The sequence below is a fragment of the Phalacrocorax carbo genome, chromosome 2 (assembly GCF_963921805.1).
Source record: "Phalacrocorax carbo chromosome 2, bPhaCar2.1, whole genome shotgun sequence".
Taxonomy (NCBI): domain Eukaryota; kingdom Metazoa; phylum Chordata; class Aves; order Suliformes; family Phalacrocoracidae; genus Phalacrocorax; species Phalacrocorax carbo.
In genome coordinates, this window is record NC_087514.1 from 100,567,478 (window position 1) to 100,581,993 (window position 14,516).

General features: G+C 41.0%; 1 protein-coding gene across 4 annotated transcripts in view; it reads right to left on the bottom strand.

The window, feature by feature from the left end:
* Window positions 1-1,954: 1,954 nt before the first annotated feature.
* The window catches only part of MBOAT1 (membrane bound O-acyltransferase domain containing 1), a 58,963-nt gene continuing 46,401 nt past the window's right edge, over window positions 1,955-14,516 (bottom strand). For 2 of the 4 annotated variants that reach the window (XM_064443691.1, XM_064443690.1), the window contains 5 exons: window positions 11,566-11,669; window positions 8,729-8,793; window positions 7,211-7,343; window positions 5,835-5,986; window positions 1,955-3,788 (listed from right to left, as the gene is read on the bottom strand). In XM_064443691.1, the coding sequence (XP_064299761.1) occupies window positions 3,656-3,788; window positions 5,835-5,986; window positions 7,211-7,343; window positions 8,729-8,793; window positions 11,566-11,669 (587 nt within the window). In that variant the 3' untranslated portion in view covers window positions 1,955-3,655. Of the gene's footprint in view, window positions 3,789-5,834; window positions 5,987-6,382; window positions 7,344-8,728; window positions 8,794-11,565; window positions 11,670-14,516 lie in introns of those variants that run through there. The other 2 variants (XR_010371624.1, XR_010371623.1) reach the window with 2 other exon arrangements.

A 14,516-nucleotide genomic window follows, 5' to 3' on the forward strand; every position in this document is an offset into this window, starting at 1 on the left:
AGGAAAAATATCTGCCCACCTTGCATCCCACTTCTGTGCTGCCTCCATTGCTTGGCATGCTCCAAGAGGACATGCAGGAATGTACTCAAGGAGGGGGACAGCTTACAGGACAATTAAAAAAGTACTTTGTGCTTCCAGGCCACTGAGGAAAGAGCCGAGCTGTTGCTTCTTTAAATACCAGACCCATAGTTAAGCTGAAATGAATTTTTACTCTTAATTCAGTCCTAAGTGCGTCTCAACTTCTAGCGTAGTTTCAATGCAGCCAAATGTACTGAAAAACAGCAGCTAGAATTTGCTTTCAGTCCAAGGGGGTGATGGTGTCTTTTTGGTATTCCTATATTTAAAATACAACCGCTGTCAATCCAGTACAATCTACCTTTTCAATTTCTGTCTGACAGTCCCATATTTCTCTCTTACAAACCACCGAAATTGTTTTTGTCTTCAGAATCTCTCTAGAATCTTCAGCTCCTCAACTTTTTGCAGCATAAGGAACCCAGAGAAAGATTAGAAACTCATAACATCTTGATAATCACAATCATGTACATGATTTTGTAAATTTTAATCACTGAAGCACACCCTCCAATTACAATATTCCAAGTAAAGACCAAGTAATGCAAGGCCAGTACTCAGGTTCCTGGCATTATACTTATAAACACTGAATTTCTACTTCTGCTCTTAGAGTTATATACTCCTATGCAAAGTAAATGCACGCTTCTAGCACAAGTCTCGTCCAAGTAGTAGTGGCTATTTGCAGTCTTTCTATAAAACCAGATTTTTTTCCCCCTGAGGAAGAGAAAAGGAGAGGAAAATTCAGTACAACGGATTGAGAAAGGTAGTACCAAAGCTAACAGCCTTTTTTCAAAGGCATATTTTACAGTTGTTGGAATCCACTCTGTGTTAGCTTTGCAGGACTGCCATGTCCGGCTAGGTAAGCTGCCTAGTCCACAGTAATGCAGTACAGCAAAGATTTTAGATAATTTTCTCCCCCCGCCCCCCCATTTTAAGACTAATTCAACCAGAGAGTTTCCCTGCAAATGCAACATTTCAAAAATACCATTTCAATTTTAATTTGTGTAACATATCATATTAAATCCACACAAACAGTGCTCATTGAAACCCAGGCTTCCTGTTTTCAAGGAGAAGTTCAGGCTGGGAAGACAACGTGAGAGAAGAGTAACAGTTTGCTCACTAGCCTTGACTAATTCATCACATTACAGAAGCTGAAACGACGTCAGAAGTTGGTGCCATTAGAATTAAGCAACTTCCACTTACGTGAAACACTAGAAAAGAAACCCCACTGATAGCATCTGTCCTCTCTTGAAACATATAGTTCAGGAAGGGCTGCAGACCAGGGCATGGGCTGTACAGGCAGATCTCAGGGCGCAGAGTAGCAGATAAACCTGCAACCCTCTTTGAGTGCATTTATTTTTCAAAGCAGGTGCTAAAGCCAACCTGCTGGAAATATTTGCCTTCTGCAGGCTTGCCGAAGCCCGGAGTTGATGCATGTTACACACTGGCTCTGCTAGCACTCACAGCGATTCATTCCAGTTTCTGGGAGGTAAATGCAGAGTGGCTTCAGCCCACGGGATCCCACGGCCAGCGGCGCCCAAGACCACATTCTCCCTGGGGATGTACCCTGGCTCCCTCTCATGAGCAACAGCGCTGTCATTTCCCTCAAGGAAAATGTTAGATGCCCAAGATGCAACCGGGGCTGGTGCCACAAGAGCACACGCATGAGGACAAATAAGCACTGGCCAAGTTAAGGACAAAGCTGCCACAGAAATGAATGGGGGTCACTTGTCTGTTTCAGCTGGAGCAGGAACTGCTCCATTTTGCAGCCCAGCTGCTCTGTAAAATCCAGCAGGCCTGAACATCTCCCCTCACAAGCACAAGGGATCTCACACACACTCACCCGTTTTCACATTAGACTTTTGTGATTAATAATACCAGGCAGTGACACAAAGCAATTTGTTTATTCAGATCAACCTTTTAATCCCATCTCACCTTCAAAATAAATTACCAAATAAGCTCTTCCATGAACTATGCTCTAAACCATGAGGTGGTCGCAGGACAAAAGCTTCCCACCAGAGAAAAGAAAAAAAAAAGTTCATTTTTTTTAAGCTTGTTTTGGTTTCACTGATTTGTTTCTTCCCAAAATGTTAGGATTCTGAAAAATTTTAATCTGACACAAAAATCAGAATGCAGTAAGCAGAAGATTCTTTGCTCAATCACACATCATTTAAATGATCATAAAGTAATACCAATAGTTTAGCAAGAGACAAAATCCTGATAAACACATTCCTGGAAAACAGTAATTTTAAAAAATGGTTTAGTCGGTTTTGATGTGTCATACCAGCTTGCTTTATTGGGGTAAGCTGATTTTAAAAAAATGGATTAAAAAAAAACCTGACACAGTATTTTACAGCAGGTTATCTCAATGCACAACAAGCTCTTAGAAATTAAGTCTCAAAACATCCCTGTAAGCCAAGGACTTTATGAGCAGGGAAACTTGCATCAACAGGCTAAGTCACATGTCAAGATGATACAAGGGCTCGGTCTTGACTCTTGTGATGATCATATCACATCACAGTATTTTGCAGAGAATGATTTATTATGACTATGAGACTTACTGCTCAGGATTCCTATTAGTGTTATCCTGCTGGAAAGTAACCCCTCCATAAGACGGGATGTTTTTGAGTAGAACAGTCTGATCCATTACAAACCTTTTACAGATTTAACCCATAACCGCAAGCTTTAAAACACCGAACCTTCATGACTCCTCAGTTATTCTGATACCAAAAATGGAAGTGCTGTATCACGCTTAAACTGCAAAGTAAGGCTGATGTAGCAACAAACACCAGCTGCGTCATTAGAGAAGCACTCTACAGATCACAGGGTGCACGTGCCTTCTTTAAAGGTCTATTTGTTTGGGTTTGGTTTTTTTTTGTTTCTTTTGCTTTTACTTGGCTTTAGATATTGGCCTAGCCAGTTACCAGTGCTCCCAGACACCTATTATTCCCAAGGGACTTGTCTTGCCCTCATTACCAGCAGGTGTCACATTGAAGGATGTGAAATACCCTTCCTGCCATGCTCAGGCTGCAGCCCCTGCCCTGGAGATTGTCGGGGAAAGCCCCGCTCCCTCTTTTCCCTGCCAGTACATAAATCAGCGCCAGCACCTTGAGCAACCCCACATCTGTAGTTTTCTACTTGCACCACCTCTCTCCATAGCCAAGAGATTAAAAGCTTCCCCTGCCAGCCGCCGACAGCGCCAGGCTATCAGGCAGCTGGTCAAACTCTTTACTAGCTGCTTCCTATCCCTCTAATCACAAGATTATTGATTAATAATTGTATATTTCTGTAAAAGAGCAAAAATGCCTCTCTGTGTGAAAAAGTTTAAATATATAAAAACACTTCATAAAAATATTTATTAAAAAAATCAAAATGCCCCATGAGCCTGTAAACGTTGCCTATAACTGGAATAATTTGCAATACAGTCATTCAGGCCCTTTTCTGCCCTGTCAAATAAGATTTTAAGATAACCAATAGAAATTCAATTTCTCTTGTACTTTGACCCTCATCCCACCCCGCTTTTCTTCTTGTTTGTTTCCAATATGACAGTTCCGTTTCCCAACGTCGGCAATTTTATTCGGAGGTATCATTTGTCTTTGCTTTTAATAGAGTTCTGCATGGCCTGATTCTGAGGCTTTCTTATGGATTGGGCTTGAGGTCTGATCGGTAACATAAGCAACACCAGGATGCTTAGAATGTGCATGTGAAAATACATAGACCTGGGAACAAAAGCAGAAGAAGAATATTACATTTTTGTTAGTAATAACATGAATTGTGAAACCTCAGTAAGTCCATGAAGAATTTAGTGCCAAGGGATGAATGAAGAAAGTACGAACCTGACCTTGAAAGCACAAAATATACCCTTGAATTCCACACAGCTTAAACATGAGGTATCTGCTGGCATCGATGAAAATGATGCCATGGATGTTAATGAGGCAAGGAATCAATCAGCAAACTCCAGAATCCAAAGTCTGACAGCTCAGATAAACCCATGTAATTCAACCCTAGACTTATTCAGCCCATCTCTCTTTTAATGTTGGAGTATACAAGGCTATATTCTGAAGAAATGCCCTTCATGCTTAGGACACAAAACTTGTACAAGTTTTAAAAATTTTTTAGAAGTGACAGAAAGAAAAAAATCCATTCCAAGTGCTGAGATCTGAAATAGAGTAGAACACTTAGCTTTTAAGTGGGGAAGGCCAGGTAACGATGTTCACAGAAGGGTTGTTTTTTCGAAGGCAACTACTCAGGCATATCTTAATTTGATATCTTATTAAATATAAAATATTTTTCCTTCAAATAATTCAGTATACACATGATTGAACAGAAATAAAAAAACACTTAAGCCAATTACATGAGGCTCTGGCAGCTTGGGGAGGGTGACCTTTGGGAGTAGTATGGTCCAGCCCTTAACCACAGAGATACACCTTTCTGTAGTCTCATTTACACTTCTTCCCACAATTCTTAATACCCTTGTAAGGTGCTTAAGATGACTGCTAGGCGTGCAGTGCTCAAAAAATTCATGCCGTTGTCCAGAGGCCTACAATTTCCTTGCTTAACAGTCTCTAAGTTTAAGTGTTAACTATGTTTAAAGTCACGAGGGCAAAAACATTAAGGTGATGACCCAACTTGAGGCAAGGGTGGAAAATCATTTTCTTTGTTCAGAACTTTGGTAAAAGTAACATTTCTGCATTCATGGATGCTAGCAGAGTGCTAACAAGTTCTTTACACATATTTATTTCTGAAGTTTTGATGTTAGCAACGTAACCTCACAGAATGACATTAATATTTACTACATGGAATGGCCTTTTGTACCATGAAGGGAATCAACTTCGCTCGCACGGCAAATTTATACACAAGTTTAATAGTTTAGTCTTTTCTCTCCTTTTTTGTTCTGATTGCTGTTTGGTACTTTTGTCTTGAAAGCCAGAAAAATTATATATTAACAAGGTACTTGGGAGAGCATCTTGCCAAAACTAAGAAAGGCTTGAAGTCACTTTTATATGGTTTCTCTGTTGAAATCAAATGTTTTAAGGAACAGGAATTAAACCCCCTTCAAACAGCCTTACTGACAGCAGCTATCTTGACCTTCTTTCCAAAACCTGTTACTCTATGTTGACAGTTCACTGTAGAATGAAAGAACAGTAAAGCAATATGGTCCAGTCTCCCTTTTCAAATTATTTTCTCAATTTCTCTATTTCAGATTATTTTTATTAGGGTATAGCCAATATACTCTGCAACACCACTGTTTTCTTATTTTTAAGGAGCCTAGGGAAGCATTCACTTCATATGGAAGCACTCGAACAGAAAAGCAAACTCATTTCAGGAAGTAATGCTCTGCCAGGCACCCTCCTTATCTCCTGCTGCCCAATGACATCTCCTGTTCTACTCGTTTGGCAGCTGGAAACCTGGTCTTTCCTCATCCAGTCCTTCCTACTGCCAGCTCACGTTATTCTTAACCTCTCCAGCCTTGGCTACTGTTAATGGTTGAGACTTGACTGTTTTGAAAAAGGAATCTGAATACGTGAAATGTCACGTAATGACACAGAAAGACTGAGAAGTAGAAGAGGAGTGATCTGCCTTGGCATTATTATTATCTCATTAAGTTATGGGAGTGCAAATATCACCCCTTACACACTATTAAGCACCCTGTTTGAACTCCTTTCAAATTTGATAAACCTTACTGAAAGGCAGCTGGCATTTCAGGTTATTCAATAAAGGCCTGTGCTGGTCTAGAGAATAATAGCCAAGAGGAGAGAACTTACTTGTAAAACTTAATCGTGGGTTCAACAGCCAGCATAACAAATGGTGCAACAGTATAGCACACAGCCAGTTGAGTGACAACCCAGGTAACAACGTCATAGGCTATCTTGAGAGGCACTGACGAGAGGAAGTAGTGTCTGCAATTGTTTCTTATCTGCAGGTCAGGGAAAAGTAAACTGAAAATTATATAAATTCATTTCTTCGGCAAAGTCACGCGGACGCATTACAATGTAGGACTTTCCACTTAGCATCAGCATTAGTATTGCAGAAAAGTTTGTACACCAGTTAGAAAGCACTTAGAAGAGGAAGGCAGACAGAAGAGTATTGACTGGCATATCCAACATCCCACAGTTAACCAGTGGCAAACAGAGAAGTATCCCCCAATTTCCTCTGTCACAGTCATGGGAGCAGACTCTCATGCTGGGTATCTGGCACAATATGTTTGGGGAGGGGAGTTGTTATGATTTGATCTTCCTCCCTCCTGGTTTTGATTTATCATTGGTTCTCAGTGGTGAAACAAAGTTACTTTAAATGAACAAAATGTTTATACCTGCAAGCGTGTTCTGTTCTCTATAGATTTTGGTTTAGCTTCACATCTATGAAATCCTCATAAATGAGATGCAAAGCACATGTTAAGACCGTGTGTTCAGCAACCTGCTCTAGCCATAGCAGTTAATACTGATCACTAGTTTAATTCACCTTTCAAATTGACCTGGTTTCACATCCATAGTCAGACTCTGAAAGACAACGGTGGTGCTTCCCAGCCCTGCACAACTGGCTGGTTCAGCCCAAAAGATCAGCAGTGATAAATCTAACAACAGTGAGACATGAAATCTATTCTGTCTTGGGTGACTCTACCCAAGGTGAGGCCCACAAATGCAGAGACTAGTTTACTGCACCAATTAAATCCACATGAAAGAGTTCAAGTTTGGGCTAGTGCTCAACCCATAACAGCCTTCCTGTGAAAGACTGGGCCCAGAGACAATTACATGCCAGCATATAGGCAACAGGACGTAGCAGAGGTCTGGACTCATGCTCAAGCTTGAAACCCAAGCTAATTTGACTGTATGGACATAAGCCAATGGCACTGGACATAGCTGGTGGCACTACCAATGGTACACCCACAAGCAATGTTTCCTCTGACAGCCAGGGACAGCACTGCAGCATATGAAGAATTGGTGCTGGTTAAAACTGCTGGGGGTACTTTGTAATCAGCATCAATACAGAACAACGTTTCAGTGAACATCAAGCCCACAAAGGCATGAAAGAGGGCTCACAGCAGGGACAAGCTGCTTGACCGTGTCAGGGTGGTCCCTGCAGTTGACAGCTGGATAGTATCTGGCATGGGCCTTAGAAGAGAACAATGAAAGGTACATACTGCTCTGGCTGCAAGTGTGATAAGGATTCCAGTGAGAAACGTAAAATAATATCCAGGATAGATACCATGCCACAGGGCTGACAGGATAAACGTTAACGCCGTAGGGTACCAGGGAGCTCTGTCATAGCAAACACTGCAAAGACGAAAACAAAACAAGAAGAGGCTGAATACAACCGAACAATGGACACCACTTCAAACCCTTCTCTGTTTTTAGGGTCTTATTCTGTTTTTTTAATGGTCTTATCTTGCCTCCATTATGGATGAGGGCATGAGGCACTCTCTCCCTTCATCTAGATAGAGGGTTAGATGGAAAGAGGAAGCATGCTTTTAGGCATTGAGTATCCAAAGAGTGCCTGTACAAATATTGTCAGAGCTCATGGCATTTAAATAATTAACAGGGCAAATGACAAGCAAGACTTCTTTCACCTTTATACTTCTACCTGAAATCACACACTACCCTTCAAAATTCTAATGGCAGATCAAGAGCAAGTTGAAGGACAAAGAGAAGTGACCCCACCCTTCACTGATGAACAGAGGTATTTTTAGGCACTGTCATCTGGCAGATGCTGGGAACAACATGGAGTATTGGAAGCTATTGCAAAGCAGGGAATTCCTGCTGACTTTAGCAGGCCAAAATCTTACTCCAAAGATGCAAGTGAATGATACCAGTTCAAGAACACACTAACTGGTCTATTTGGCTACCTGAGGTTAAACTGAAATGCTGTGTTCTAAAGAAAAGAGTCAAGATAATGCACTTCTTACCAGGAACGTAATTTGAACCATGAAAAAATAGTAGACATTGACTTTTAAAATGTATATATTTAACAATAAAAATAATTATGATAACTACAATAAATCTGTGCCTGCATTTCAGACACCACCTTGACCGTACGCTGAACTTGAATCATGCCAAAAGGTGTAACGAGTAACAGGAGAGAGTTCAATCTACAAAACTGGAACTTATGCTAGAATTTATGTGCCTTCACAGTCACAGGTTAAAATCAGATCCTCTCAGTCCTTTAAGAAGTCTCTTCTCCATATCCTAAACAGGGACTCCCTAGCAAGCATCTTCTGGTAACTCCAAATGGGATTCTGAAGGGGCTCTGAAGATTTTGACTTCTCTCCAGTTCTAGCTGAACTGGATCCCAGTGACACAAGGCTCACCTCCAGTAGTAGTACACATGGGAAACATAACATAGTAAAGTGAAACAGTACTGCAAGAATGATGGAGGCAAATAGCAGCCTAAAAGATGCCATCAAAATGCTATTACTTTTTATTATGGAAGATCTGAACAGTTCGTTTATGGCTTTGCTGCTTATATATAAAATGTGGGCATTTTACATTTGCAGCAATAAAACTTTATAGCACCAAATACCCTTGTATTCTGCCAACTGTTACACAGACAGGAAATAAAGACAGACAAGAGGCTATACATTTAAGATTCACCAGTCAGTGTTTTTCCAGGCCATCTAGAGTGTTGGGGTCTCACAAACACGTTACTGTCTCATTACTCTTACCGTTTTAGCCAGGCAGCTGTCTGAATGTTCCAGTTTTCAATGTACATTTTAAAACTTGTCGCAGTCTAAGAAAGAAGTTTACATGAAATGTTAGCACTGAAACCTGTAAAATAATACTTTCATTTTAAATTAGAGAGGTGATACATAGAAGATATTAATTCTAGGAGCTAACTGTTGTGAAGACTGTGCCACAGTCCATTATTATACTAATATGTTTTGGGAAGGACATTAACTAGGCTGATTGATCACCGTTAACACTTGGCACTTGCTGTAAATCTCACTTTGTTTTGTAAAATTAAATACAATGTTTGTTTATTTTTCAAATTATGGGATATCTGAAAAGCCTTCTTGTTTTAAATGCTTGGCCTTCCCTTCAGTGCATAAACAGCTTCATTTTTGGAAGGGATATCTTGCCACCCATTACACGATCTGGACTTCACTGGAGTGTTACTAAAACAAAGCATTATAAAAACTAGAAGAAATCCATTATTATTTGGAGAAGGAAGAAGGAAGACTGAAAAATATGGACAAAAAAATTAGGACTAAATTTAGAAACCAGTTCTCAGCCCACTGCCCAGTTTGAGAAACCAGCGTCCTAGGAGAGCCACCTGTACCTCCTCACAGCACCAGTTCTCCCAGCTTTAGGGGACTGCTGGACTTTGTTCAGCATCACTCCCCCTAATCCGAGTCAACTTCACCTTTGGTGGCTCCCCATCCCTGCTCCCTCCCTTGTCCTCGCCTGCTGTCAGAAACCGCTGAGGATCTCCTCACCAAGCAGGGACATAATTCAGTGACACCATGTTATTTTCCCATATCAGCTGAAGAAAAGGACACACTGAAAAGACAGATTAAAGGCAAAGGTTTCCAAGGGGAGTATGCAGATATTTTTGCACTTCCATGCAGGTTCCTGAAGTCTAGAACTTTATCCTCTGTGTTTAAAGAGTTAACATGATTAGCAGTTCCCAATGCAGTAGTGCCACATTTTAATTGCATTACTGCATCAAAAGAAGCCAAGAAAAATATTATTTCTCTTCCAACTAATATTGTCACTCTGTTTTGGCATCCTTTAAGTTCCCCTGTTACATTACCAAGAGAGAAAGTAGACATTGACTGTCAAAATATGCATGCTGCCAAGGCTTTCTTCAAGTCCCCCATATGCGTTTAGCCCCAGCCACATTTTAATGCCCTCACAACTCCTGCCACGTGTTCCTCTTTACTATGTATCAGGTCATTTCCTAGCCAAATTTAGCACTCAAGTTCTCAACTCTCAAGCAATGTTACATATGCAGGTGGCTATACCTGCTGAAAAGGCACTGTAGAATCACACTTAAACTTCAACTCCCAGAATTGTTGTTAGTGCATAAAATGACAGTTGAAGGTTTACCCAAAATAATTGTCTCTGTAGCCTCCCTTTTTCTTATTGTAGATGTGATCAAATCAATTGAGAACATTCTGTTTTATGCTCCTAGAAATAATTTCTCCACCCTGGTCTCTATTGCCTGTGTGACCAGTAAAGGAAAAACTTTTGAGTGGTCTACAGTTCAATGGGTTGGGAGGAGCAAAACATCCTGTTTCCTTAATTTGGCTTGACTGAAAAGCACTGCCTGCAATTCACTTTCCTCATTCAAGCAAAAGTGCCTCAGCCCATCAAGGTAGGGATCATCTCCTGCCCCAAAACTTAATCAGATATTGATTCAAGATCTCAGAGTGGTATCTAGGGTGCTGCTGTCATTGAGGAATACAATGCATTTCTGGGCTTCTGTATTCTGTACTGCTCAAGGAGAGATGTACACTGAATATTAAAAAACGTTCATTAAAAATAAAAAAGAAAAGAAAGGGGGTTGAGAAAGAGAGAATGTATAACAATACTTCCAGTTTTGGCATCTTTCAATGAAGAATTACAGGAGCGCTTTCATTTTGAAGAAGAGCTATTAAAGAACATTCACTTAGTCACAGATCATTCAGCAATAAAGCAGTCAACTTATTTTCATCTGCTTTTCCTTTTAAAATCATAACTACAGAATTACAGGGGGAAGCTCCTCCTATTTCTAAAGAAAAGCAGCCTTTAGAAAGTAGTCTCAGACACAACATTTTTACCTCCCCCTGGCATTCACAAAATATTCTTTGGGGCAAACAAATTACATTGGCCATCTTTTGCATTAGAGAAACAAACATAAACAGCTTACAAAAGACTAATGGATGTTAAAAGTATACTGCAATCACAAGAAACATGTCTGACAGATGTTCTGAGAAAGTAGTGTGGTTTGCTGGATGGAGCCATCTAACCACTATGTGGCCCTGCCAGTTCCCATAAAGGTTGCTCGGTTTGCACCTGTTATCCCTCTGACCCTTGCTTTTCTCTATTTGCAAGAGGCACTCCAGGCACGTGCAGGGACCCAGCCCCTGCAAGTGTCTGTGCAACGCCTACTCGTGGCAGCTTCTTTCACTACCACCACCCATCTCAACTGGGTTGCAAAAGTGGAAGACTGTTAGAAGTAAATAAACAGAATACACCAGATGGTGGAGAATCATAGCTGTGAGCAATTTATTGACCCGCTGAACTCAGCCACAATCTACAGTAATTGACTGCTCATTTATTAAAAATCTGATTAATCATTTATTAGCCCTCTGCAAACTATTTAGAAATGCAACCTGAATACAGAGCATGATGAAGGCTGCGTGACAGATGCTTTTTAGCTCCCCAGTGGATAAAATACAAAATCCGTGTTAAAGAGGGGCTGCCTGGTGGGATGGACTTATTTTCCTTTAAGCAAAGGTTCTCCCATTATCATGCCCATCTCTGTAATTATGCCAATGCAGCCACTCCTTTAACTCACCTCAATGTTCCAGATGTTTAAATTGGACAACAGGTCCCAGCGGAAAGTGCCCCTCTCATCAACTCCACTGAACCCATAACCAGCCGCATTGTTGACTGCATCTGCTGTAATGTCAAAGCAAAATGGGTCAAAGCAGACTGCTGGAGAAGCCATGTTCTCTTACAAGTCAGTATGACACTAAACACACATTCATGCCAGCTTTATAACATTTAGCATCCTCTCTTTCAATGAGAAGCTTCCTCTTGGCAAAGGGGCATTGCTATAAGGCAACGCAAGAGTCATTTCCTCAAGAGGAAAGACTAGCTACTCCTTGGGCAGAATAAATGAAATAATAAAAATAAACAACAATGGATAGAAGTAACTTTTCCCATTATTTTGCCTTTATTATCAATCTGAGATATATATGTAAGAGTTGCCATAAAATTAATTAGAATTTTCATCAAAACAGTACCTGGATGACACAGCATCTTCCAGAATTCAGAAAAACCATAGTGTCTCAAAGACATGTTTGCCATTTCTACTGATTTCCAACATGGTTTAATGTCTTAATGTTTTAATTAAGACTTTCATTCAGACTTCTGCAGAAAAAGTCTTTTGCTAATCCTGTTGCTCAGTGCCTCCCTAAGTACCTCACCATCTCTACAAATATTGAATAAGTTCAATTACTGACTTAACTACTTTAAGTGCAGATAAAAGCTTGGGTAACGGTAGGCATTTCACTTGCTGTGCTCTTGCTCTTTCCCAGGGCGCTGGCCAACTACCTCCCCGCTCAGCCTTGCCTGGGAACCTTCTCAGCACTAGGTCTGAAGACCCTGCTTTTAACACACCCCTGCCAGAAATCCTCTCAGAGTACTAAGAAAACAGAAGGGATTCGTTATCTCTGAATCACTAGATGCAGCCAATGCTGAGCATTATTAGAAGGAAAAGGAAAGCTAAAATACAGGTAAGGCTTTTCCTTCTAGATCAGTTACAAAATAGAAGTTGGGTTAAGTTATGCTTTTAAAAGGTCAGCATTTCTTTCCCAAGAATGAAAACTGATTTTTGCTTTGTAATTGCTATGGGCACAGGCACAAGCTCATGGAAGAATCCCAAAGCACCAAACCAGGGAGAGAACCTAATTAAAAGCAACAAAACTAACAAATAAATAAATGAGCAACTTTCTCTAACCTGAAACCTTCCATTTTATTTTCCACTTTACTAAACAAGCTTGATTTTACTGATGGAAAGAAAGGTCTAAGTTTTTAATTCTCTCCCTGTTTAAAAACAAACAAGCAAAACCCCAAACATACAACAATCCTGCCTGAAATTGGCCCATAGGACCTGGGCCCAATCACAGACTGGAGCTGTGCATAACTGTCACCCCTGAGCAGGGGGACTCCTGGATTTGCTCCTTGCTCTAAGGGTAGCAGGGACTGCTTAGTGTCTGTTTCCCAAAAGCAAGAAACCAGAAACCTGGGGACATAATACAGCAGACCCATCAGCCTCCCACTTCCCCAGCTGCTGTCTGCAGAGCAACATGTGAAGCGCCAAAGAATCACAATTTTCCACCCTTGAATTGCTCACAAAAACCCACCTCCACAAAGCCCAGCAGAGGTTTCCCAGCTGATTTGAACAGCTCCTTGGATGCAGGCGCTCAGCCCCGAATTGGTTTCATCAACAGCTCTGAGTTAAGTTTGCAACCACATTCCCATGACTATTGCTAATGCAGCAAGAAGCTGAATTTTCCATCTTTCCATGGATCTGGAGGAGTTCAGCAGCGTGGCTCTTGCACAATAGCGTGACTGTCCTTTTCTGAGAACAGGAAGAGCTTATCGGCTGTTTCAGCAGGCACTTTTATAACGCCCTGGGCCATGCCACTGGGAGCTAAACTGTGAAAGGATAAAGTGTCTGCTGTTCTGCTGCCTGGATTTGTAATGTGAATAATAGAGGCCTCATCCTCCAGTATGCAATGCATGCCCTTCCCAAAACCCCTCATTTGTAAGACACTTCTACAGCCTCTAGGGCTTAGTCATCTCACAAATCCAGGTTCAGTTTATCTCTTTGATAATGGACTTTTAGTTAACTATAATGACAGGAAAAAAAAAAAATGGAGGCAACAATTTAACATTGGATGCCACAAAAATAAGTTTCTGAGCAAGCAATTCTTTAACCCAAAGCCTTTCCCATCCCACACATGCCACTCCTGGCTGTCTTCCCTTGACCTGTCGGTTTTACTCGCTGCAGTTTAATCACAACCTCACAATGAATTTCCCTGGCTCTTTCCATGACACTCTTCTCAGTTTTAGGTGTATGCATTGCTGGCTGGGCTTTCAGGATCTCCCCTACACACACAGTCTTGTAATACCAGCAACAAACTGAGTCTCTCAATTTTCAGCCTGGCCTAGAAGGATTTGACTCCTCACACATAGATGGGAAAAGTGACTTCTAAAAGGAAGAGAGTAAAATACAAAAGGATTATTTTGACCATCAGTCTAGCTGGCTCCCAGTAAAATAAATTTGTTTCTCTCTGTAATGAACCCTCTTCTCTTTTCCTTGCAGAGATTCTCGGGTCTTTCTCATCACCTTCTTCGTTCCCCACCTTCCCCATGGTTCTTCCAGTCCTTTCTCTTTACCACTCAAAGCTACCATGTGCACAGACTACACGGTACATTAGAGGCAAAGCCTAACATCAGCCCCCCCAACAAGCGCTACAGCTTTCTAATACAGAGGCACATGCTAAAGATGTCCCATAGAAAGAGAGGTGTATTTGCATTATAACACGCCTGTAGGGCCTGAGCCAGTGTGACCATTTTTAACCTCCCAACCACACTGATATAAGCAGCAAATTATGAATAAAGCATGAAAAAGAAGGTTTAGAGGAGACACCTTTTTTCCGCCTAAGAATTCCTGTAAAAGTTATTTTGGTACAGTTACAAAGTTTTAAGTAAGAGGAAATTGTTACGTTGACTGTA